Source organism: Thamnophis sirtalis, unplaced genomic scaffold (assembly GCF_051295495.1).
Source record: "Thamnophis sirtalis isolate CommonGarterSnake01/CBP01778 unplaced genomic scaffold, rThaSir2_p1.2 scaffold_10, whole genome shotgun sequence".
Taxonomy (NCBI): Eukaryota; Metazoa; Chordata; class Lepidosauria; order Squamata; family Natricidae; genus Thamnophis; species Thamnophis sirtalis.
In genome coordinates this window covers 30663294-30688749 of record NW_028261390.1, presented here as the reverse complement: position 1 = coordinate 30688749, position 25456 = coordinate 30663294, and the positions used below count along the sequence as shown (strand labels likewise).

The following is a 25456-nucleotide window of genomic DNA, read 5'->3' as shown; positions in this document are numbered from 1 at the left end:
TAACCTTCTGAAGTCCAAAGGTGGGGCCAAACCCAAGCCTAGCAAGCCGCTGGATTGGACCATGGAATGTCAAGCTGCCTTCGAGAAGTTAAAACGGCTTTTTGCGGAGGAGCCAGTCCTCAAGCACCCGGACATGGACACGCCTTTTGTGGTTCAAACTGACGCCAGTGACGTGGCTGTGGGGGCTGTGTTGCTTCAGGCCAATAGTCAAGGTAATTTACAACCCTGCGCATACACCTCGCAAACTAACTGACATGGAGAGACGTTGGGCCATTTGGGAGAAAGAGCCGTTTGCTGATCGCTGGGCTTTGGCCACATGGCGCCATTTTCTAGAATGCGCCAAACACCCTTTCGAGGTGTGGACTGACCATAAGAATTTGGAAGCTTTGAGAATGCCCAGAAAACTTTCTCCTCAACAGATGCGCTGGGCTCAGCATTTCAATCGATTTAATTTCACCCTGAAATACATTCCAGGGGAAATTTTTTTTATGGCTGATGCTTTATACAGACTTCCTCAATACAACTGCTCTAAGCTCAGTGTGGTCCAGCCTGTCATTCCCGCGACGAGTCTCGCTGCTCCTGTTGTTACTAGGAGTCAAGCGCGTTCTAAAGTTGAGATGTCTCAGGACTTTCTTTCCGACCTGAAAAAAGCCCTCCCTGATGATGATTGGTTCCGGCAGCACGTGAATGAATGCACTATGAGGGATGAATTGCCTTGGATTGGGACGAAACTATACGTTCCTGCGTCTCTTAGACTCATTGTTCTTCAACGGGCTCATGATTCCCGAATGGCGGGGCACTTTGGTTTCGTCAAAATGCTCCACCTCGTCAAGCAACAGTTTTGGTGGCCTTCTTTGAAAAAGGACATTGAGAAATATGTTGCCAGTTGTCCCATTTGTGCTGCTGCTAAACACCCGCCAGGGAAACCACAGGGATTGCTCCAGGCAGTAGCTCGCCCGGTCGCCCCTTGGAAGGAGATCTCTATGGATTTCATCATCGAACTTCCTGAGAGTCAGGGACACACTGTTATCTGGGTTGTTACCGACTTGTTCTCCAAACAGGTCCATTTCATTCCTTGCTCCAAGATTCCTTCTGCTAAGACTCTTGCTAAGATGTTCTTCTCCCATGTTTACGGCTTACATGGGGTGCCCGACCGCATCATATCCGACAGAGGTGTGCAATTCACCTCTGTTTTTTGGAAGGAGTTCCTGCAGCGCATTGGCTCCGCCCAGGGATTAAGCTCCGCCCACCACCCTCAGACTAATGGGGCTTGTGAGAGGACTAATTCTGTACTAGAACAATATTTACGTTGTTTCATCAACTACCAGCAAGATGATTGGGTGGATTTGTTGCCGCATGCGGAGGTGGCTTACAATAATTCTGTGCATAGCAGCACTGGATTCACCCCATTCCGTATAGTGTTTGGCCAAGATTTTGTACCCATTCCTGAAGTTCCTCGTGAGCAACCCCAAGTGTCATCACTGTCCAAGTGGAGTGACCGCCTTCGGCGCTTTTGGCCTTTGGCTCTCCAAACTCTGGATGCTGCACACCGCGCATAAGAAACAGGCTGATAAGAAATGGACTAAGCCATATGACTACAAAGTTGGTGATCAGGTTTATTTGTCCACTAGATTTCTTCAAACTCCCCAGAAATCGAAGAAATTGGGGCCCAAGTATGTTGGCCCGTTTCCCATTGTCAAGGTCATCCACCCTGTTTCTGTCCGGCTTCAGCTGCCCAAACACCTCAACCGGGTTTACCCTGTTTTTCATGTTAACCTCCTGAAGCCTGTCTGCACTTCGTCGTTGCGTCCACCTCTCCGTCCTCCACCCGCTCCGCTTTTGATGAGGGTGAGCAACACTTCGAAGTTCGCAAGATTTTGGACTCTCGTAAACACCGGAACCGTGTCCAGTACCTGGTCGCTTGGAAGCATTTTCCCCCTTCTCACACTGAATGGGTTGACGGGTCCAATGTTCGGGCACCTCGCCTGCTCCGCAAGTTCTACTCTACTTATCCTGACAAGCCCTGATTTGGCCATTCTCCTAATTTTTTTTTTCTTCTCTCTTCTCTTTCTCTTCCTCTCCCCTTTCCCTCTTTCATGTCTTGTTGTTTGTCTGTTTGTTTGTGTTTTTTCATTTCTGCAGGTCTGACCGCCCTTTTCCGGAGGAGGGCCGGATGTCAGCCTCTGCTTTGCTGCTGCTTCGGCTGCCATTGAAACGGGGAGGGGGGACATGGTATTTGGGAGGGGAATCATTGCTGTGCTGGAGGAAGTTTCTAGACGCTGAACTGACCACCTTACTGCGCATGTGGAGGAAGGGAGTTTCCCGCTAAGGCCAACGATCCAGCAACGGTCCAGCATTCCATCCTGGTGATGCCTTTTGAAGTTATCTCACACCTGACATTTGGGGGGCAATATGATTGGACTGTGCTCAGGGATGCCAAGGGGAGGGGAATGAATTATGCATTATATTATTAGCTTTCGCGCCTAATTAACCAGACTCAGCTTAGCTTTGCAACTGTTCATTTATAATTAGTAAAAGTACACTTGATTTCAATTCAAATGGAGTCCAGTGGTTTTCTTTCCTGATTACTGAATGAAGTAATGCTGACAAGAACATGTTTATGAATTTTATGTTTCACTAATTATTTTATAAGCAACACCAACCATCAAGACATTCTTTCTAATACAGAATGTTATATTTAATTATTACTGAAAGTACTACTTCATAAAACAGTAAAGCTAAAATAATAGCATATAGCCAGCATAACAAAGCTGGAATTTGCCTGGAGGTCTTCAACCAGGATAAACAAGTGCATTTTATTTCATAACTTTGTGTGTTGACTGACAGTCCAATTTGATACTGTAATTGAAATAGTTTTCAACTATTTTCTGGTCATTATAAGGCTTCTGAATATGTATGTGTTTTACTAAAACATAATAAAACATTTATCTCTAGATATGACTGTTAAATTGTTTCCATTTTTAAGGGAACTGAATTAAGTAAAATTGAAAGTGACTTAACTTGGGTTGTTCAAGGCTGAAAAGTGGTTGATGTACAGGCAATATGCAAATTTTCAGATTCATAAACATTTATAAACTAGTTAAGATTCTTAAGCCACTGATGAGAAAACTGGTTCTCCAAATATTCCTGGACAATAAATCTCATCATCCCTGACCACCAGCCCATTCTTGTTTATGCTGATTGATTAGAGATTTCCCATATTGGTTTACAAAAGCAAAGGGATCAATCCGGAAATAAAAATAGGAAAAACACTGTTTAATTTGCAAACAAATAAAATGCAAAATTTAGGCACTTCAACCATTTGGATCAGCAGAAACCAAAAATAGGAAGAGATGAGAAAGAATATCAGTGATTAGCTATCAATAAATTGGTAGTCCAGGTAACCCCCAAACCATGTAGGTTCTCTCTTTTCCTGTCCCAGATTAAGAGGGACTAAAGTACTTTAGCAGTACTAGAAACATGGATCTAAGGACCTTTAGTAAATCTTGAAATAGCTTTAATCCTCCCACAAATGATTAATGTAATATAATGTATAATGTAATTAATATAATCCTATTTAAAATTTATTAATTCTAAAGAAATATCAAATCTGTATATCAGTATAATATTACTGCACTCACCTACTTTTAAGATGCTTTGAATTCCCTATCAGGTTATAGACACGGACTTGAAGAAAAGTTAGAAGATCTTAGCGACTCTAATATGAACTTGGTAATGAAGATGGATGTGGTCCAGCAAAAGGTCAGCGATGCAGAAAATGAAATCATAATGTTACAGTATAGACAAATGGAATTTGCCTTAAGGATAAGGGGCCTCCCGGAAAAAACACAAGAGAACCTGAACCTGAAACAGATTCTCTCTGAAGCCTTTGACCTGATGGTGGGAAGATCAGGAGGGAACTTTGACTGGCAAATCGAAAAGGTTTATCACGTTAACTCCTGGCTGGCAAGACAAAAGCAATTACCAAGAGATATAGTGGTGTATTTTGCCACTAGAGATATGAGGAACACGATATTACAGGAGTCCTACAAAACTAAGTTTCAAATCGGGGGTCAGGAGGTGACTGTCTTGAAGGAGATACCACCTAAAATGTTGAGATCTAGGAAAGACTATGCCTTTTTAGTCAAAGATCTTAAAAATCACCAGATACAGTTTAGATGGGACGCGCCAGCCGGCATTGCATTTAGCTACCTTGGAAAAAGATATCGCCTCAATTCAGTATGGAAGGCCCAAGATTTCTACAGCAACATATTGAAGGCTGGACACCCCCCTCCCTCTAGATCCAGAGAAAGAGAACAAGAAGGACAGGATGGACAGCAAACCACTCAAGCATTAACAAGGGGGAACCAGCTTGTTCTCTCAGAGGTACAAGAAGCTAAGGAACAAAGACAAGCCCGCATGGTTACTAGACGAATGGAACAGGAATTAAAGAAGCAACAAGCACAAGCCACCGTTCAGGAGCCTACAGATGTTACTTCAGAAGCAGTGGGAGGAGCCAGGCCAAAGATTAAATTCCAAGCTGTTCAGATGGCTCTTAAAAAGCTTCAAGGGGCTAAAGATGGCAACTAAGTTTCTAACTTGGAACGTCAATGGTTTACACTCCCCACAGAAAAGGAAGAAAATAAACCACTATCTTAAACAATTTAAGAATGATATAATTTGTCTGCAAGAAACTCATATTAGATCAACTGATCAAAAATACCTGATTAATACAAGACTTGGACAACACTGTATAGCCTCTGCTACTGAGAAGAAAAATGGTATAGTTATATACTTAAGGAAGGATTTGAAAGCTGAATTAATTGAAGCAGACCCCCATGGAAGATATATTGCAATAGATTTGGTTTTAGAAGGGAAAAAGACACTACTATTGGGAATATATGCCCCCAATCAACAAGACGACAAATTTTACAAAATGCTTCACGCTAAGTTAGTACATTGGGACTATAGATCCTGTATATTACTGGGTGACTGGAATGGTGTTATGGATACCAAGAAAGATAAGAAGGCTCTCCGCCAAAATACCCAAACACGAGCAAAATTACCTAAGTCCTTTTTTGATATGATAGAGGATTTTGAACTGAGAGATATCTGATGAGAAAGGAATGCAGAAGAATATGACTTTACCTTTTTTTCTGACAGACATCAATCCTTTTCTAGGATTGACTTCATATTAACAACCAATGATTTGTTTTCTAGGGTAAAGAAGACGAAGATTTTCTCTAGAGCCTTATCAGATCATAATCCAGTCTGGATGGAGTTGGGGGTGGGGATTCGAGCAAGAAGGTCTTGGAGACTGAATGAAAACTTATTTAGATATGAGAAAAACATTAATGAATGTAAAAAGTTGTTAAAAGAATATTTTGTTTTTAATATGAATAAGGGTACATCTATGGAAATGGTATGGGATGCAAGTAAAGCGTATATGAGAGGAGTTCTGATAAATATGAATAGATTACATAGATGCAAACGGGGAAAAGAGAATTGAATTTGAGAATGAAATTAGGAAGAGAGAACAGGAGCTAATCTTAAACCCAGGAGATAAAAAGATTAAAGAGACAATCACATTATTAAAAGAGCAATTTAACATGCTGATGTCAGATCAGGTGGCTACCAATTTCCTGTAATGCTAACAAATCTGGTAGATGGTTAGCATATTTGATTAGGAAAAAACAGAAGTCTTGTAACATATTGAAATTACATTTTAAAGGAAAGGAAGTGTATCAAAAGGACGAGATTCAAAAGGTTTTTCGTGAATTTTTTACAGGATTGTATAAGAATGATAAAATTCAAAACTTAGATATAGACAGATATTTGGATAAAGAAAAAATACTCAAAGTTAAAGAAGAGCAGAGGGAAAGACTGAATCAACCAATAACCTCGGGGGAAATCCTCCAGGCAATTAAACAGCTAAAAGCAGGGAAAGCACCGGGTACAGATGGCTTGACAGTGGCTTACTACCAAAATTTGCAGTTAGAAATGGTAGAACCGCTTAAGGAATTATTTAATAAGATCCAAGTGGAAGGGAAGGTACCCCCATCTTGGAAGACAGCCTTTATATCTTTGATACCCAAAGAAGATCAAGATCCTACTCAACCAAAAAATTATAGACCCATATCATTACTTAATATAGACTATAAAATCTTCACTAAAATACTAGCGAACAGGTTAATGTTGGTTAATCCAGTAATTGATTCATAATGATCAAACAGGTTTTATTCAAGGGAGACAAATGAGAACTAATGTAAGATTAATCCTCAATACATTAGAATACCTGGGAAAGAACAATCAAGTCCCTGCTGCGCTTATATTTTTAGATGCTGAAAAAGCCTTTGATCAAGTGAATTGGCAATTCCTGCTGAAAATATTGCAAAAAATGCAAATAGGGGAGCACTTTTTACAATTAATTAAAGCAATATATCAGGAACAAACAGCCCAAATTATAGTTAACGGAAGCTTAACAGATTCATTTAAAGTCAAGAGAGGTACAAGGCAGGGTTGTCCCTTATCCCCACTATTGTTTATTATAACTTTGGAACTATTGTTGAATAAAATACGGGTTTCAGGGGACCTACAGGGAATCAGGATTAGGCAGCAAGAATATAGAGTATGGGCCTTTGCGGACGACTTGTTTGTAACATTAACCCAACCACAGGAATCTAGTAAGGTCTTAATGAATATGATTAATCAATATGATCAAGTGTCAGGATTCAAAATAAACTTAGGGAAAACAAAGATATTAGCTATAAATATGAATACTAAACAAAGGGAAGAATTAGAAGGAATGACAGGATGTGAAACAGTTAAAAAGGTCAAATATTTAGGAGTTTATATTTCAACTTCAAACGGGAAGTTATATAAGCACAATTATGAACCACTATGGCATAGTATGCAGACAGAGATGAAAAAATGGGAGAAATTACAGTTATCTCTGCTGGGAAGAATAGCAGCAGTGAAAATGAATATTTTACCTAAATTTTTATTTCTCTTTCAAATATTACCAATACTTAAAAATGATGCAAACCTGTTAGAATGGCAGAAGGGTATTAATAAATTTGTATGGGTAGTAAGAAGCCGAGAGTAAAACTAAAAATAATGCAAGATGTGCGTGAAAGAGGAGGCTTGAAATTACCCAATTTAAAACTATATTATGATGCAGTAGTTCTATCTATAATTAGTGATTGGATCAACTTAACAGATGATAGAATACTTAATATTGAAGGGTATGATTTGGTATATGGTTGGCATGCTTATTTGCTATATAACAAAAAGGTGGATAAGAATTTTAAAAGTCATATTTTAAGGAATGCTCCACTGTGGGTTTGGAAAAAATATCAATATAAACTAAATGATAAGATACCTATGTGTGCTATCCCCAGACATGCAATAGAAAATATGAACATAGTACAGAAACAGGATATAATTACTTACAGACAGCTTTTTACTGCAGAAAGAGGTGTACTACAACTGAAATCTTTGGATGTATTAAAAAAGGAAAAGGTAGGCTTCCGGGTGGTGACATCACTGTGCCTAGAGCAGGGTAAGGGAGCTCCTCTAACCCCTAACTCTAATTTCTTTGTGTGGGCTCACTTTTGGAGCACTGCTGATCCCGAAGAGACCAACAGATCAAAGGGGATATTCTGCAGATGCCAGGGTGGTAAGGCAAATCCCCCGGCAGATAGGAGAAACCCCCCTAAACGGACAAAGAAATATCCTACCATCTGGTTAGGACTGAGCAATGGCGGCCGCATAGAAGGAAGAAACAGAATAGAAGCAGACGAATTCGGGTGCTTGTTATTATTGCCGACAATCCAGAGAGGAAAGCAACGCGAAACTGGCAAAATGGGTGAGCTGAGAGAAGAAGGAGCCAGGAGAGAGGCTGTTTTTTACAGTTTAATTTTGCCGAAAAGAAGCAGTGCAAAGAGGCTGAGTTAGAATGGACAGGAAGGGACAGCTGCAGGAACCTTAAGATCAGCCACAGTAAGAACAAAATCCTGACATGGACCTCAGGGGATAAAATCTGCCGGAAGGATTTGGAAGGTTTAAAGAAGTGAGTGCATAATAGTTGGGTTGGCAAACGGAGTTCCCTTTTTTTCTGCTTACCAGTTCTTCTGCCGCTGGGTTGAATTTTTTAAGTATTTGATATTGAGCTGACTAGCAGCTTGGAGCAGTGCCAGAGACAAGAAATAGAGGTCTGTCTTTTGCTTCGTGAACATTAACACTGACACCAAGGAGAGAGTGACTTAGAGAGACTAATTATTAGAACTGAATATTGAACAACCGACAAAACTGAGAGACATTTATTGATATAAGAATAGGGTGTGATATATAAATTTATGATATTGACTAATCAAATTAATCAAATAGAATATTACTAGTATTATTACATAGGACTGTTTAAGTATTGAAAGGTGATACCAAGGAAGGATAATTGTGGAATTGTTGTTGAATATTGGTTTATACAATTATAATAATTATAATATATTATTGATATTACTGACAAGGTATAAATAAGGTAAAAGTTATAACCAATCGTGGGCAAGGTCAAAAAAGGGGGGTTAAAAATGGCAACCTCATCAAAATTAGGGGAAAAGACCATACCCATTGTGAGTTCAGCAACGACCTCCTCCTCAAATCAAAAAACAATGGAGAGTGCGTGGGGGGTTTAAGAAAGGGGAAAAGATGGCAGAATCAGCGGGACCAGCATCTACGATGCAAAACATGCAATCGATGCTCCAGATGATACAGGAGACCTTGGCTATAAGCCAAGTAGAGACAAGGAAAAATCATGAAGAATTAAAAAATGAAATGGGAGAATTGAAAGGAACAATCAAAAATGTAGACGATAAAGTTGAAAAGATACAGAATGCCTTAACAATCAACGAACAGAAAATCCAATGTACGGAAGAAAAAATACAACACTCAGATCAGAAGATGGGGAAAATGGAAATAGAATATAGGCAACTTAATAAAGAATTGGAATTGTCAATAATCCGACTCGAAAACGAAAAAGCGGCATTTTACCTAAGATTTCAAAACTTACCGGAAGAGAAGGAGGAAGATCTGAAAGGAAAAATGATTAATATCCTTACTGAATTTCTGCAAAAAACAGAACAGGAACTGAGAGAAATTATTGATGAGGCTTACAGGGTGAATACTAATTATGCAAGGAGACATAGGCTCCCGGGAGAAGTACATGTAAGATTCACTAAGAAAACTGCCAGAGATGAAGTGTATAAAAAAACCAGAGAAGAGACGATTATACTACAGGGAAAAGAGCTGACCACGCTTAAACAGATCCCACGGAGAATCCGGAAACAACGCAGGCAATACCAATTTTTAACAAACAAGTTGAATAAAAACAGAATAATGTACAGATGGCTGGTACCAGAAGGGGTTCTGGTATCTTGGCAAGGAAAAAGATATAAGATAGAGAATTTAGAAGAAGCACACAAATTCTATGAAGAACACTGTAATAGGGAAGGAAAACAAGGAAGCAAAGAGGAACTAGAATACAGAGGTCAAGTGGAAGAAACATCAGAAGACAGCGAAAGAAGCAGGAGAGAAGAACAGAGGCAAGAAAGAGCAGAAAAGGAAGGCGCAAGAGGGAAAAGTCAGATATAAACTAGAAGTAAAAGAAACAATCTCAACTAAAGATGGATCAAGAAATAACAATTTTGTAGATAAACTTGAATGGACTGAACACACTAAAAAAAAAGAGCCCAGATGTTTAATGTTCCTAAGAAATTGAAAGTAGACCAGATATGGGTTAATTGGTATAGATGGATGGAGCAAAGAAATAAAAAGCAATGAAAGAATAGAACAACTCTCAAAAATAATAATTATGAGTAAAACAAGGGGGTCATGATTGGTGAAATCAAATCAGGATGATAGCTGGCGTATAGACTGTAGAATGATAGAGAAAAAAGGAAATGATATGAAAAAAAATGGACTTGTGGAAATAACACCCTCAAGAAAACATAAACTAGATTTGAAAGAGACACCTATAACAATAGAAAAAGAAAGGAAGGGAAGAAGGAAGGAAAGGAGGGGAGGAAGGAAGTAGAGAATGGAGGGACGAATGAAAGGAAAAAAGTGGAGGGTGGGAGAGAGAGAGAGAGAGAAGGAGAGATAGTGGGAGAGGAAGAAGAAATGTGGAGGAGAGGTAGGGGAAGAAGAAAGAAGTAAGGAGAGGTGGGTGGAAGGGAGAGAAAGAGAAGGAGAGGAGGAAGAGAGAAAAAGAGAAGGAGGGAGGGTAGGAAGGAGAAGAAAGGGTAGAAGTAGGGGAGAAGTAAGGGAAGGAAGAAGGGGAAGGAAGGAAGTAGAGAAGGGAGGGAGAAAAGAAAAGAAAGAGAAAATAAGGTGAGATGTGGAGGAGAGGTAGGGGAAGAAGAAAGAGGTAAGGAGAGGTGGGTGGGAGGGAGAGAAAGAGAAGGAGAGGAGGGAGGAAGAGAAAAAGAAGGAGAGGGTAGGAAGGAGAAGACAGGGTAGGAGTAGGGGAGAAGTAAGGGAAGGAAGAAGGGGAAGGAGAGGAGGAAGGAAGGAAGTAGAGAAGGGAGGGAGAAAAGAAAAGAAAGAAAATAAGGTGGTGTCATAGCAGGTGTGAAGGATGGTAAATAATACATTCCAAATTATACCTTATACCCTTTTAAATGGAATAATAATAATATAAGAATGGCAAAGAAAAAGAATAACTATGTGAATGTATACCTATAACTGCATGTAAGAGAATAGATGACAGTAAAAATATAAAACACAATATAGGTAAATAATATTTGATCATAAGTAGCTAAGTATAAATAAATAAAGAAATGTATATAAAAATGGATAATGAGTAACAAGATTATGAACACAAGATAGAAATGTATAGAAAGGAAAAAACTAACTGCAAAGAAACCGATTCGGAACTGCTGTATGATGTACGATGGAACTTATTGTTCCTATGTTGTTTTTAAGTTATGTGGTTATTTTTGTTAATGTGTTTATGTGTTCTGTTGATGTGCTTATGTGTATAAAATTTAAAAAAGGAAATAAAAAAGGAAAAGGTAATTCAAATATGGTTTCAGTACGGGCAGTTACAGGCTAGATGGAAAATAGACCAAAAAATTGGCTTTATGCAAGTCGAGGATAATTTACTTAAAACAAATTAGAGATCAAAGTCCAATGCATATAAAAAGATTATATAATGTATTAATAGAAATTGATTCGGAAACAGAGCTAGTTAAAAACTGTATGATTAAATGGGCTCAAAATGTTGAAGAACCAATAAAGTTGGATACATGGGAAAAGTTATGGGTGAGAAATGTAAAATTTACACAGGCCCAAAAGTTGAGAGAAAATTTTTATAAGATGCTTTACAGATGGCATCTAGATCCTAAAAAAATGGCTTCTATGTATTTGAACTTACAACCTAAATGCTAGAGATGTGATTGTATGGACGCTACATATTTTCACATATGGTGGACCTGCAAAAAGGTTAAGGCATTCTGGATAAAAATATGGTGGATTATGCAAAATGTTCTTTAAAAAAGGATAAAGTTTACCTCTCAGCTATTTTTGTTAGGTATAATTACTGACTGTACAGCTGTAGAGATTAATTTGATTTTGCACTTAATAACTGCAGCTAGATTGTTGGTGGCGCAGTACTGGAAGAAGGAAGATTTGCCTACTATCCAAGAATGGACATTGAAAGTCACAAACTTAGCAGAGATGGCTAAAATATCTGCATATCTTAAGGACTATTCAAACGAGAGATATAAATGAGACTGGAAAAAATGGATTGACTATATTCAAAATAAATATGGGTCTAGGAAATTTCAGATAGCTTATGATTAAGATCAGGAATGATACAAATTGTTTATAGTTAGCCTAGCAATGAGGAGCTAAGCTCAATTTAAAAACATTATTAATTTTCTACTTTCTCGTTAAGAATATTTTAAACTGTTTTTGTTAAAGATTTATATCTTGTATTGGTTCTGGGAAGTCAGGGGGGGAAGGTTGGGGGGGAGGGGGGGAGGGAGGGAAGTATACTAGTTGGAGGGGTGTTGGATTTTAAGGTAATATGATTGTACATGTATACTATGCCTTATTTTTTCTTTCTTATTTTAAAACAAAGATATGTTATGTACATTGAAATGGAATTATAAATACCATCAACACACAAAAAAAGATTTGCCCATTTTCAGTAACCAGCTGTTTTGCCATACACTATAAACTTGAAGAAAGCAAAAGTGTAATTATCTAAAACAGGCATTTAAAAACCTTTTCATGTTAATTTTAAAAAAATCCTGAAGCCAGTTTCAAAAAAGCCTGCTCTAAAATTTATAGTCACTCACTAACAATGCCAAGAGGCCTCAGCAAATGGCAAGATGACCCTGACTGGATTTAAAAGCTTGGTGAAGAGCCCACCTTGATTAATACTTGAAAGGAGATTCACCTGAGAATTCTAGAGCTGTTCATTAGAATTATATTCTAGTATAAAATGCTTTATAGAAGACAGCTACAATCATTTCATGAAACACCTCTGCTTCGCAAGGTACATTGGTTAACAGTTTGCTTCCAGGGTTAATTATTCAAGGTTCTGGTTGCTACTTATACATCGCTACAGTAAATGAACAAGACCACTGGGCTCTTCTAGTCCTGCTTCTCTGCCTCCAGCCTATCTCCCCCCAACCTTTTTTTTGGTCAAGCTAAGTGTTTTCCAACTGCAGCTGCTACATACGCTTTATTTTGTTGTAGCTAAATGTCTCCATTCCAGCTGACTACTGTGCACTGTGGCAAGAAATCCCCTATCTTCCAGCCACAATTGCTGCCTTCTGTCAACTTTCTGGCCACCTGCAGAAAAGAACCCCCTCCCCCATCCATTGTGGCTGGTGTAACAATGGATGCTTTTAAACAAGCCCATCTATGGATTCTGATGATGGGTCCTTAGAAGGGAAAGGTGAAACTGATAGGAATTCTTCAGTTTTCTCTTCTAACCCAAATGATGCAAAGAATGATAAAATAGTTTTTTTTTCTTTTGTGAAGGCATGTAATCTCAAAGCAGGGTAATAATCCACCAGTGAGGGTCTGTGATAACCAGTATGCACACAACACCTGGCTAGCAACATTACCAGACTGGAAGAATAGATTGAAATTTGAACAGGAACTTTATAAGCAAGTTTCCTTTCCAACCAGTTTCAGATGGTTTCAGACAAGAAACTTAAAGCTTCTTAAGGAAACAAGTATCAGGATAAAGTATGACTCCATTCTTAATCTTTAATATTTATTCCATATAGCAATACAGACAAATGAGGTTTCCAGCAGATACGGCTGCATTGAGAAATAGGTATTTTACTGTGGTTTTAAATCCCTCCCCAATATACAAGCAAAAGTAAACAAACAACTTCAGTGTTTATTGTATATTACCATATTTATAATCGCATCCCATTGAGCATTGTATCTCTCAAAACAATAAATGTTCAGCAGAATAATTTTGTTCAGATAAATTAATGTTTAGTACTATTAATAATGTGTGATTACAAAGTGCAATAACAAACAGAAATGCTTTTAAGATGTTAATTTTGTCTTTTATATGATGCATTCAAAAGGAGTTACTTCTTAGCATTGGAATAGTCTGATTGAAGAAATCTCACTATTGGATTGATCTTGGAAGGACATTTCTTTTTTTAGTTCTGAAAATGCAAAAGTAAAGAGAAAAATTTCAAACCAATTTTCTAGTATAGAAATAAAGAAGATAACATGACAAACCATTAAGTTGAATGGATGCTACACTGCTATATTCAGCTATATACTGAAAAACCTCACTGAACTCATCAGGCATTGTTTCAATTCCAAAACTGCAGTTTCAAGCCCTGAATTATATAGTGGGTTTTCATAAGCAACAACAAAAATTCTACCAAATTTCTGGAATGTCTCTGAATGTGATCAGAAGGAAATTATATGCTGGTCTGATAATGCATTCATTTGTGTTCCATTCTTTTATAACCCTGTTTTGGTGCTAAAAATACTTCTCCATACATCTCTACACCTTTAGATCTCACACAACAGCAACACTTCTGAAGCACAGAGCCTTGGAATAAGGCCTTCAGCACACTAATTAGAGGTAGTCATGGGTTGTTTTTTAAATTATGCCTAGTTAGATTGAGTCAGACTCAAGAGAGTGACAAAAGCACTGAACTCTGGACAGATGGTTTCTTTACATCTCCCTCTAATGATTGATGATATGTTTGATCTTGTAAAAAACTCATATATAAGTGATATGTGAATGCTTCCTATATTGTGTTCTATTGCTAGCTCTATGCTATTACTAAGACAATTATGACATTACTAAAACTACTATGTCTTACACTATTACTATTCACTCTGAACTTCAAGTGAGGGCATTCTATGCTCAGAGAGCATTAGTATTACTATTCAATCAATCAAATTGATTTCAGTCTTATACTAGCATGTCACTAATAACATAATTGTGCTAAAATAGAAATAAAAATAGATTCATAATGATAAAATAAAAAGTGAAGGTAAAATTAATGTAAAATTATAAAGTATAGGTATTAAAACACAAATGAATTCCATAAAATTACAATTAATTGTTGAAGAATAATCTAGCTCAAGATTAGAAAGTGGAAGAACATGAGTTCTAGTCCTGCTTTAGCCATGAAAGCCAGCTGAGTAACCTCAAACACTCTTTCTCAGCCCAATTCATGTTACAGGGTTATTGTGGGTAAAATAAGAGACAGGTATGTTAGATATATTTGCCACCTTGAATTATTTGTAAGAACAAAGGTGGGATACAAATAAATAATGCTATAAAGTAAGGCAACTATAAAAGGTCATGAATACTAGAATTTATAAAACACTATGAGAAAGTAAGGCAATGCTAACATAACAAGTCTAATACTTGCTAAAGACTTGGAATTAAAACCATAACAATTTTATATAATTATAACAAAAAATAAAACAGTGTCGATGTTTAAAAGGAAAAAGAGGGGAAGGGGAGGGGAAGAAAATATATATTATGCAGAATAATTGAGAGTTGGAAGGGATCTTGGAGGTCTTCTAATCGAACTCCTTACCCAAGCAGGAGACCCTATACATTCCAAGCAAGTTCCAAGCATGTCTTAAAAACCTCCAGTGATAAGCACCCACAACTTCTGAGGACAAGTCATTTCACTGATTGTTTTCACTGTCAGGAAATTTCTCCTCAGTTCTAGGTTGGATGTCTCTTTGATAAGTTCCCATCCATTACTTCTTGCCTTGCTCTAGAATAGAATAGGTTATCTCTTCCTTCTTTGTGACAGCCTCTCAAATGTAACTCAAATATTGAGTTATTAAAGGCTAGTTAAGGCTCGGTATAATATCATTGGACAAGTTATTTACTTTATCAAAGCTCTGACACAACACCAGGCTATATATTGGAAATTCCTTTCACCTAGTCAGCTAGCAAGAGATTAAGATAATTAGATTCCAGTCTGCCTGGACAATGTGTTATGTGTGGGGAAATATACATTTCTCTTGATTTCTTTAAAATGGCAACACAGTAACAGATAATTCAATCATCCCTTCATCACAAGGAGAAAGCCACAGCTTTTTGGCATGTTATAGAACCTCTACAAGACAGAAGGTAGGGCATTATAGCAATCAAGAATAAAATATCTTCTGGTGTTTTGGAGACTATAGTGTAATGCAATGACCCCCATTTTTTGGGTGCCAGGGACTAGTTCTGTGGAGGGTGGTTTTACTGCAGACCGGGGGAGGGGGGTGATTTTGTTATGGCTTAGGTAAGCCAGGATGGCTAGTGAACTGCTAAATCAGAGTTCTCAACCTTTTTGGCTTTGTGGACAGGTGGGGGGAGGATAGTTCTGCACAAGTGGCAGACAGCTCCATTTGCGCAAGCAGTGAGCATGTGTGCCCATTGCTCACATGAACAGAGTTGTGCGCGCACTTGCCACTTCCATGACCCAGTTCCAAATGGGCTGCATCCCAGTACTGGATCACAGCCCAGGGGTTGGGGACCGTTGTGTTGAACTGTGTAATCTCTTCCTCCAATTTGTTTTTCCTCAACATTGAGAAAGCAACTTGTACATAAACAGAAACCAAATCCTTAAGCACTGATGATGTTACCTAGATTAGTAATAAAACATCTGCAAGAAAACAACAAAACTCAGGGAGCACCAAGGACCCCACAGTTCAACTCTGAACTACAAATATTCTTTTGGAATCACTATGTATTTTAGAGCAGGGTTTTTCAAATAGATTTCCTAGGATTACACAACAAGCCCAATTTGAATGGATTCTGTGCCTCCTTCATTCTAGTGCAGTGGCTTTCAACCTTCCTAATGCCACGACCCTTTAATACAGTTCCTCATGTTGTGGTGACCCCCAACCATAAAATTGTTTTATGTTTTCCGTATTTTTTCAAAAATATGTTTTCTGATGGTCTTAGGCAACCCCTGTGAAAGGGTCATTCGACCCCCAAAGGGGTCCCGACCCACAGGTTGAGAACCACTGTTCTAGTGACTAATTTTCTATCACCAAACCCTTACCTTTTGATCAGGGTTTCCAGAATGTTTTTAGCTGAAGTGGAAGTGAACAATAAAACCTGGTAATAGCTTACAATGCAAGATTTTTTAAAAGTAACTGAAGATTTCTTTGTGTAAAGGAGAAACATCTATGGTTTCTTCTGCCTCTTTGCACAATCTGTGTTTGAATCAGTTGATTTTTTTCCATTGTGACCTTCATTGCATTAGTTCAAATAGCAGCCAAAATTCAACAGCCAAAATTAAGCCTTTTTTAATGTTTCAGTTGTAAGCCATTGCTAGGTTTATCTTTATCAACTTTTCTCTTGATCATTTGTAGAAATTGACTGTGTAATGCTTTCTCCTGGTGGCATTTTGTTCTTGTTTTTATTACACTCTTTTGATATTCATGTTTTCTTTAGTATTTAGTATTTATTAATGCTTATAGGCCGCCCTTTTCCCTGAGGGGACTCAGGGCGGCTTACATAAAATAAGGGGGGGGGGGGTATACAGACAATAGACACAACAATACAAAGAAGTAAAATAGTAAGCAACATTCATTCATCATTCGGGTGGGGACAGTTATCTTTGTCCCCAGGCCTGACGGGCTAGCCAGGTCTTAAGGGCTGTGCGGAAGGTCTGGACGGTGGTGAGGGTACGAATCTCCACGGGGAGATCGTTCCAAAGGGTCGGAGCTACTACTGAAAAGGCTCTCCTCCGTTTGGTTGCCAGTCGGCACTGACTGGCAGATGGAACTCGGAGGAGGCCTAATCTATGTGATCTAATTGGTCGCAGGGAGGTAATTGGCAGGAGGCGGTCTCTCAAGTACGCAGACCCACTACCATGAAGGGCTTTATGAGTGATAAGTAGCACCTTGAAGCGCACTCGGAGATCGACAGGTAACCAGCGCAGCTCGCGGAGGATAGGTGTTAGGTCTTTCCACCCATTCAGTAAGTTCCGATTTTTAACTTGCATTAATGCTTGTTCTTGGCTGTCTTTTATGTAATCAGCCAGTGCATGCTTTTCTTTGACAGTTTGTTTGAAGTAAATGTCTACTTCTATTTCTCCAGGGCAGGTATAATATATCATTATGGGAATGACTATTCATTAGCTTTCTGGGTTTCAGCTTATGTTCAATTAATCATTCCAGCAGGATATCGTATCACAGGTATGCCACAAATATTGATGGATTTCACCGTTGTTTCCACCATTTTTGCCTTTAGCACTTTTCTGAATTTTTGGATATGATTTACCAATCACATTTTTAATTTGCCATACTTTGTTATCCGATGATTCTTATAGGCTTCATTGTAATAGCTTCTGATGACTTATACATTTAAAATTTCAATCCCATTATACCAATTTTATTCAAATTTATTTTTATGTAGCATATTACTCTAGCTCAAATTTCATTGCCATATCTGTTAGAAATTCTTACCATATTTGTCAATTGTTGTATTTCAATTTCTAATTTTCTGTAAAGCATCAGATCACTCATATAAAGCAAATGTGACATTTTATTTACATTTTTGCTGTTTGATAGCCAAGATTTGGTTTCTTCAAAGTCATTGGAACTATAATCATAGCAATGACAATAAGAGTGATGTCACTTAGAAGATGCCTCTCCTAATGTTGACGTCATATGTTTATTTCCAACAGCCATTCGTCTTCCACTGCTTATTTTTTCTATAAACATTCCAATATATATTTTTGACACATTATTGTTATAGTTCATCACAGTCAGCGCATGTTCAGATTGGATTGGCATTTTTATTCACCTATAGAGTCCTTCCCAAGGACCTGGGATAGGCAGATGTTATTATGGTGAGTTACAGTCAGCCAGATGGTTAGACTAGATTTCACATTTATTCATGTATCAAGTCCCAAGGATCTGAGATAGATAGATGTTGTTTATGGTGTTAACAGTATCATCTCAGGAGGTAAGTTATTCCAAGTAAAGCTGCCTTTTGCAATTAACTGGTGGTGATTTTGTCAATAATTTTGTAATGATAATATATCTTATCCTGCCCTTTTATACATAACTCATAGCTTATTTTCCCAATTACAGCAACCCAGTGAAGTGGGTTAAGGGGTGGAACAAGCGACTGGCCAAAGACACCCAGCTGACGTACAGCAATTTTCTATGATAAAGCTTTTGCATAATCAGAATGTTTTATAAGTCTTGCAAGAGGTCAAATGGAAAAAAATATTTGTTACTTTCCATATTAGTCAGTGTTTTATTTCAGGAAGCTTAATATTAATTAGGAATAAATCCAGCTTTGACAATTTCACTGCAGACTATATCTCAGCTATGTTATCTTCAATCTAGAAAAAAGATTTTTAAAAATATAAATAATGGTATATCCCACATTACATTAAGCTCAGTCATATTCATCTATACAGTCTATTTATAAAGAAATGATAGTCTCAAAGATTTTGAATTAAATTATTGAATGATTACCTAGCTCTTGAAAAATCTTTGTAAATTTTCTATGCTGTTATGGTGACAAACAGTATATATATTGAAATTACAATTGCTACTGTTAATCTGATAAACCATAATGTTAACTTAGTAATGTGGAATTAGAAATTAGTGTATTATATGTGTGTGTCTATGTGCACATATGCAATCTCAGTTTTTTTATTCCTTGCAATTGTCTGCATTAACCCCTGCAGTTTTCTTGTCAAGATTTCAGTTGTTTACTGAAATTGCCTACTTCCAGGGCTGAGAGAGATATTAACTGTCCAAAGTCAGCCAGCTGGCTTTGTACCCAATGCAGGACTATAGAACCAATATTTTCCTGGTTTCAAACCTGGTGTCTTAACCACCAAACCAAAGTGGTTATAGTGTAGGCTGAAATTACTCCAATCTAAAATCAGGAAGTTAATAGGAAAATAATGGGCCAATTATTCCTAGAATTGGTACATTGGTTATAGCAACAAGGTTTAATAGTAAATGGGGCAGTGCTTTCAAAGTCTGCTACTATTTATAATGTTGGGTATCAGCATTCTTTAGAGAAACTATGCTAAATTAACGTGAAGCAATTTTTAGTACAAATAACTATGTGTACAAAAACTTGTGAAAACACTGTTATGAAAGTTGGCATTTGTAAGATCCTACATTTAAGTCTAGTTGCTGTTATGGCTGTTCTCTCTTATGATATTAGAAAATGTTACTCAAGTAAATCAGTAGGTGATGATCTAAACCAAAGCCAAGAATACTTAACAATTACTAATATTGAGAAATCTACTTTCCCTTCTCCCCTTTCTCTTCTGCCATTTATAATGGGAAATGGGAATTTTGAATACTAACCAAAAATATACCTAAAGACTGAGTTCAGATATAATGGTGCTTTCTCCTTATGAATGAGACAGCTTCTCTTCACTATAGATTTTGGAGTTTTTCAAAAACATCTGCCACACGCTTTAGTTAATCAAAATTTTATCATATCAAATCTAAAATTATGCCGAGACTCAATTACTGTTGGTTGCAACAAGCCAATTTCATGATTTGAAGTTGTAGTTTTTCAATTATTAGTATTTAGAATTAACCATTGTTTAAATTTGAACAGAGTGCAAATTGTGGTAATGCAAAAGCGGAAGTGAAAACACCATGGCTATATTTCAATAATATACTAAGCTTCCATAGCAGTTTAATAAACATGCATGCATTGCCATTTTCACCCACTTATGTTTCTCCTTGAGTAGTGACAGAATGAAGCAATTGCATTTTCAGTTTGCAAGACTCAGAATTTGAAAACCAAGTGGACTAAAGAAGAATGGAATGACGTCTATCACTACAATATGGGGTATAGATACTGAATTTCTTAGGGACCTATATTATGGCAATGGAAAAAGCTACATAAAGCAACACAAGAGTTCAGAAGTATTTTTAAAATTTACAAGATGGAAAAAAAAAACCATAAAGAGAGTAAGGATATAGAGGTTTAATTACTTACTTACCATAACAATCAGATTGCATTAAGAATCGTGTTCTTTTTTTCTCCTTTCATATTCTGCCATTTCATAATCATGGTGCTTGATAAGCTATAAGATAATCATAGATAAATACATGGAACATACAATGTTAGCATGTTCTTATGAACTTCTATTATTTCATTATAGTGGCATAACTACAACTTATACATTTAAAATACATTTATTTTACTTAGAATATTAGAGTTTCTATATGTACTATTGTGAAAATGATAGAATTCAAATGATAATTTCAATATCCTTTAAAAGTCTACGTTCGTTGCAAATTAATCTTGCCAATTTCCAGTCTTTGGCTACATTTATTCACCATAACAAGTTTGGACTAAACCAGAACAAAAAATATTATGCATAAACCAATAGTGTCCCTAGCTAATTCACCAAAATTGTGACCAAAATAATCTTTGGAAACAATTCTAACAATAGCTTCCTGTTTGGAAAGCTGCAGCAAGACAACTCATTCATTTCTCTATTTTAAAAGAGAACTAGATAACATGTTTCCAACCTGTATGCATAATGTTTTTAAGAGAGAGAAAGCTTAGGAAGGTTATTAGCTTCAGTCTTATTCAAGATATATGCAATATTCCGACATCACAGACAGTTTGGTACATAACGGCTAGTATGCCACAAGCACAACTAAAGTCCAGTTTTAAGTAAGTTTCTTCCACAATTCTATGTAAACTAGGATGTCTAATCTAGAGCCGATATACTGTTTCCTGTTGGTGACATTCCACCAATTAGGAAATACATGTCATATAGCTTTTTGAGGTATATTCATGTTCATATATAAGGGCAACTATGGAAAATGATCCATATAAGTTATCAATTGATTAAAACTCAGGAAAAGATGTAAAAAATAACTAATTAAACATTACTTTACAAATATTAATTTCACACATATTATTCTTACCATAACCCATAATAGAACAGTTGAAGAAAGAGTCAGGCCAACTTTTATCCAGTTAGGATTTTTTGTATCTTCCTTTCCTACTTGGAATACTGAACGAGACAATGCTAAAATAAAAAAGTTTCAAAATACATTAGTTCTGAAATGAATGTAAAATACTTTTGGAGAATAATTCTTCAGTTATGGATTAGGCACACGTTCCCCAATGAAACCAAAAATAATTAAGTCACATTATGACGATTTATTATTTGAGCCACAAATTACATTATTTGTGTCCAGGTTATATTTTCATAAGACAGACAAGATAGAAATAGGGAACAATTTTAGCTGAAGTGTCCTAGTTGTGAATAAGTATGAAGTTATTAGATGAAATTAGAATTTTTTAAAGATTCTTTTCATATACTGTACATCAGAAGAAAAGTATAATACAGTTTATTGTAAAAACACAACATTTAAACAGAATATAACAATTAGGAAGAAGTAATGGTGTTTTACATTTAAAATAATTTGTTTTTAAACAAATCTATACCCTATCTTTTTACTCCTTTAAAGAAAATGTTTTTTTTCCTACGCTCATGTATTATCACAGGGAGAAAAATGTTTAAGGAGGTTCCAATGATAAGACCTTTTTCCCTTCCAAACCAATCACTGCAGAGCACTAAAACCAGGTATCTTACACAAAGTAACCCATCAAGCTTTCGATGGAAGAAAAAAAAGAATGTAACGACCGTGCAGTAAAGGGATATGCTCATATGTTCATCACTCTGATAGCAGTAATAGCAATAGCAGTAGACTTATATACCGCTTCATAGGCCTTTCAGGCCTCTCTAAGCGGTTTACAGAGAGTCAGCATATTGCCCCCAACAATCTGGGTCCTCATTTTACCCACCTCGGAAGGATGGAAGGCTGAGTCAACCCTGAGCCGGTGAGATTTGAACCGCTGACCTGCTGATCTAGCAGTAGCCTGCAGTGCTGCATTTAACCACTGCGCCACGCATATAGAGATGCCACTGATGCACAAACACACCCAACTCACTGCCCTAATTTTACCACACGGGCAAGGCAAATCGTTGTATGTACAGAGGGCTCAGCAAAAATGTTCAAATAAGAAAGGCACCTGCAGCTGAAGATTATACGTTCAATCTAGGGCGCAACACTCACACATTCACTCAACCTGGGTAGGGCAATAGAACACTCATGCAAATTGAATGCTTTCCTCTGAATAGCCAAGTCCCACCCGAGACCATGCAACTCACGTGGAGTCACCTTGCTTGGGACCTGCAAAAACCACTTCGCAGCCCGCAAGGTCGCCGCCATGTTACTTTTCCTCTCTCGTGAGAAGCAGTGAGACAAACGCACCAATCCAAGAGTAGGAGGGGCGGGTGCTAAAACGATCTAAGGAAAGGATTTGGGGCGTCATCTATCGGCAACTCGGCAAACAACTCAGCCGTAATAGAAGCTCATCCCCACCTTGACATCCGTTTTTAATTAGGGTTTGGATGTTTTGTTTGTTTGATGCTATGTTATATTGTGTTTTTTATTTCGGAGACTAAAATATGCACAATTTGCTTTTCTTGAAATCACTGCTGTGATAGCACTCTCCTAAATTCACCTGTTAAAGTGGATTGTTGTAATCGGAAAATAATATCATAATAAATGTTATTCTAATCTAATATCATTGTTTCCATAATTGAAAGGTTGCACTACATTTTTTTAAAAAAATTAAAAGCATGAAAATTGAGATAGCTGAAAATTAAATTTTGATAGCAAATACTAATCTATTCAGAGTACTATAACACTTAAAGGGTTGTGTTGTTCAGTCACTAAGTCGTGACCCCATGGACCACAGCATAAAGGACTAGTCAATCAGTGTTACCTGTCCTGTGTGTGTGTGTGTGTGTGTGTGTGTGTGTGTGTGTGTGTGTGTGTGTGGTGGGTAGGTATGTACGCGCACGCACAGGCATTTACCTGCAGGTAATCTTTTTAAAAAGTTGACTTCTGAATAAATATGAAGTTTTCAAATCATAAATTTCTGAAATTATTACTGAGTACAGAATAGATATAAAATTGGGCTTACATGCTTTCTAATGAAATAGAAATGGTCAGTTACAAGATTACAATCCTTGTCAGCATCAAGTGGTTCCTCAGTTTGAAAAGTGCTGATCATTTTGGAACTCATATACTATTTCATAACTATAGTAATGCTGGACTCCAATTTCAAACCTGAGGTTTCAGGAATGCTGCATTATAGCTGGTTTTTCCAGTTTTTTGAGATTAATACAAGACTGTTGTAAGAAGTGGTAAAAAGACTCTGTCGGTATGAAGTTGATTGTATGCCTTTATACTGGAGATGAAAAGAAACAAAATATTAGAACGTCAAACTTGTTTTCCTACCCAATTTTAAAATGGAACTTTTTGCTACTGGTTCCAAAGTGATGACTACTGTCTTTTTAAACAACTAACATCTAGTTTCATAGTTACTGTGATAGTGGAGATCTGTAGATTTAAGTGTAGAACGACATTAAATGCCAGATATTAAAGTCATGACAGACTATTTTCTTTATGCTTGGGGGAGGGGGCTTCATACAGGCGATTGCGACGAATGGCTGTTGGCTCTGATCATGCACTTATTTATAAGACGGTTTGAATATTACAGTTTTAAGCTGTAATACTCTTTCTCCAGAACAATTCCAGCAATCTCCATAGCTCCTATGATTTTAGTCCTTCGATTCAGTTTCCTTTTGTAAGAATGAGTCAAGCCTCATAGTTCTGAAATCTTGAGGGAATTCAATAGCTTTACTCGCGCACCCAGACGTTTTCGCAGTTTCGGAGCCTCAGAAAACGCGCAGGCGCAACACTTCCCCAAGACGCTGCGAGAGATTAAGATTGGTCCCATTTCCCGACTTCCCCTATTGCTGCTATTTAAGTCTATGGAGAAGACAGGAAGAAGCGAGGAAGGGAGGGGGGGGAGGGAAAGAGGGTCATGACGCATGCGCGCAAGTCCTCATGACCCGGCTGGGGAAGCCCACACTGGCGGCCATTTTGGCGGCGCCTCCTCTCTGTGGCCTGCTCAGTTACCACGTGAACCGGCCTCCGCCTGAGGCTTGCTGCGGAGCAGGGGTAACCGGGCACAGGCATCCCGGCTACAAGGGTAGCCGCACAGAGTTAGAAGGGGGAGTTGCCGTAGCAAACGACGGCAGTGCTGGTGGTAGCGACGCCCTGGCGTGGAGTCCCTTCTGAGAGGCGGCGATAGGGGTGGTGATCAAGGGAGCGGGTTCACCGGCTCGGTCGTAGCAAGAAGGGCGGAGGTGGCGGCGACAGCAATAGCAGAGACAATGCCGTCAGTGAGCCTCCCGCCGAAGGAAAACGCGCTCTTCAAGCGCATCCTGGTGAGTGAAAGAAGCCCTCGGTTAAGCCTACCTACTTACCCGCCAGACGGAGTTTCCCCATGAAACTGGGGCCCCAGGAGATGCTAATCAGCAACTCCCGGGTTAGAAACAATATCTCCCGCTTTCGTTCGGTTTCAGCTCTGCTGACAAATGCAACTTGGACTTTTAAAGGATTTCTCGGCCATGTCAGCGTTTCTTGTTCCAGAACTGCCCGTAGAATGTGTTGGCCATGCTTTACTTCACGCCCCGGGGCCAGCTTAGAAGGGATTTGGTTGCTGAGAATGGCTATTCTCTGGTTTTAGAAGCCAGTAATAGACAAGCCTTTGGTGGACGAAACAATAGGGAGGACAGAGCAAAAAAACAAGCAAAAACCGTTTGTTCAATGAAAAGCAGATTGCAAAAAAAAAAAAAAAGAACCCTGGGTTTTGTAGTTTTTTCATTTAAAAGAGAGAATTAAAAGTCAGACCACTGTTATCTTGTTGTTTCTTTGGCCTGAGCCTGGTTGCTTTGAAAACATCTTTTCAGTTATCAAAGATTATTTCAAACATAAATCAACTGGTTTGTATGTGTTATCTTGTAGTATTGTTACATTGTGCTGATCTAAAATAAGTTTGCCTAATGTAATA

The 25456-nt window shown here is 37.8% G+C and overlaps 2 protein-coding genes across 2 annotated transcripts in view; one reads left to right on the top strand and one right to left on the bottom strand.

Annotated features, from left to right (window-relative positions):
- Window positions 1-20504: 20504 nt before the first annotated feature.
- On the bottom strand, window positions 20505-25000 carry NDUFC1 (NADH:ubiquinone oxidoreductase subunit C1). The gene is made up of 5 exons (XM_014070649.2): window positions 24870-25000; window positions 23519-23785; window positions 22698-22836; window positions 21445-21548; window positions 20505-20588 (listed from the first exon to the last, which is right to left on the bottom strand). The coding sequence occupies exons 2-5, from the start codon at window positions 23618-23620 to the stop codon at window positions 20523-20525; spliced, it is 411 nt and encodes a 136-aa protein (XP_013926124.2). The 5' UTR covers window positions 23621-23785; window positions 24870-25000; the 3' UTR covers window positions 20505-20522.
- NAA15 (N-alpha-acetyltransferase 15, NatA auxiliary subunit) overlaps window positions 24487-25456 on the top strand; it is a 39390-nt gene continuing 38420 nt past the window's right edge. The window contains exon 1 of the mRNA XM_014070645.2: window positions 24487-24830. Within this exon, the coding sequence (XP_013926120.1) occupies window positions 24777-24830 (54 nt within the window). The 5' untranslated portion in view covers window positions 24487-24776. The remainder of the gene's footprint in view (window positions 24831-25456) is intronic.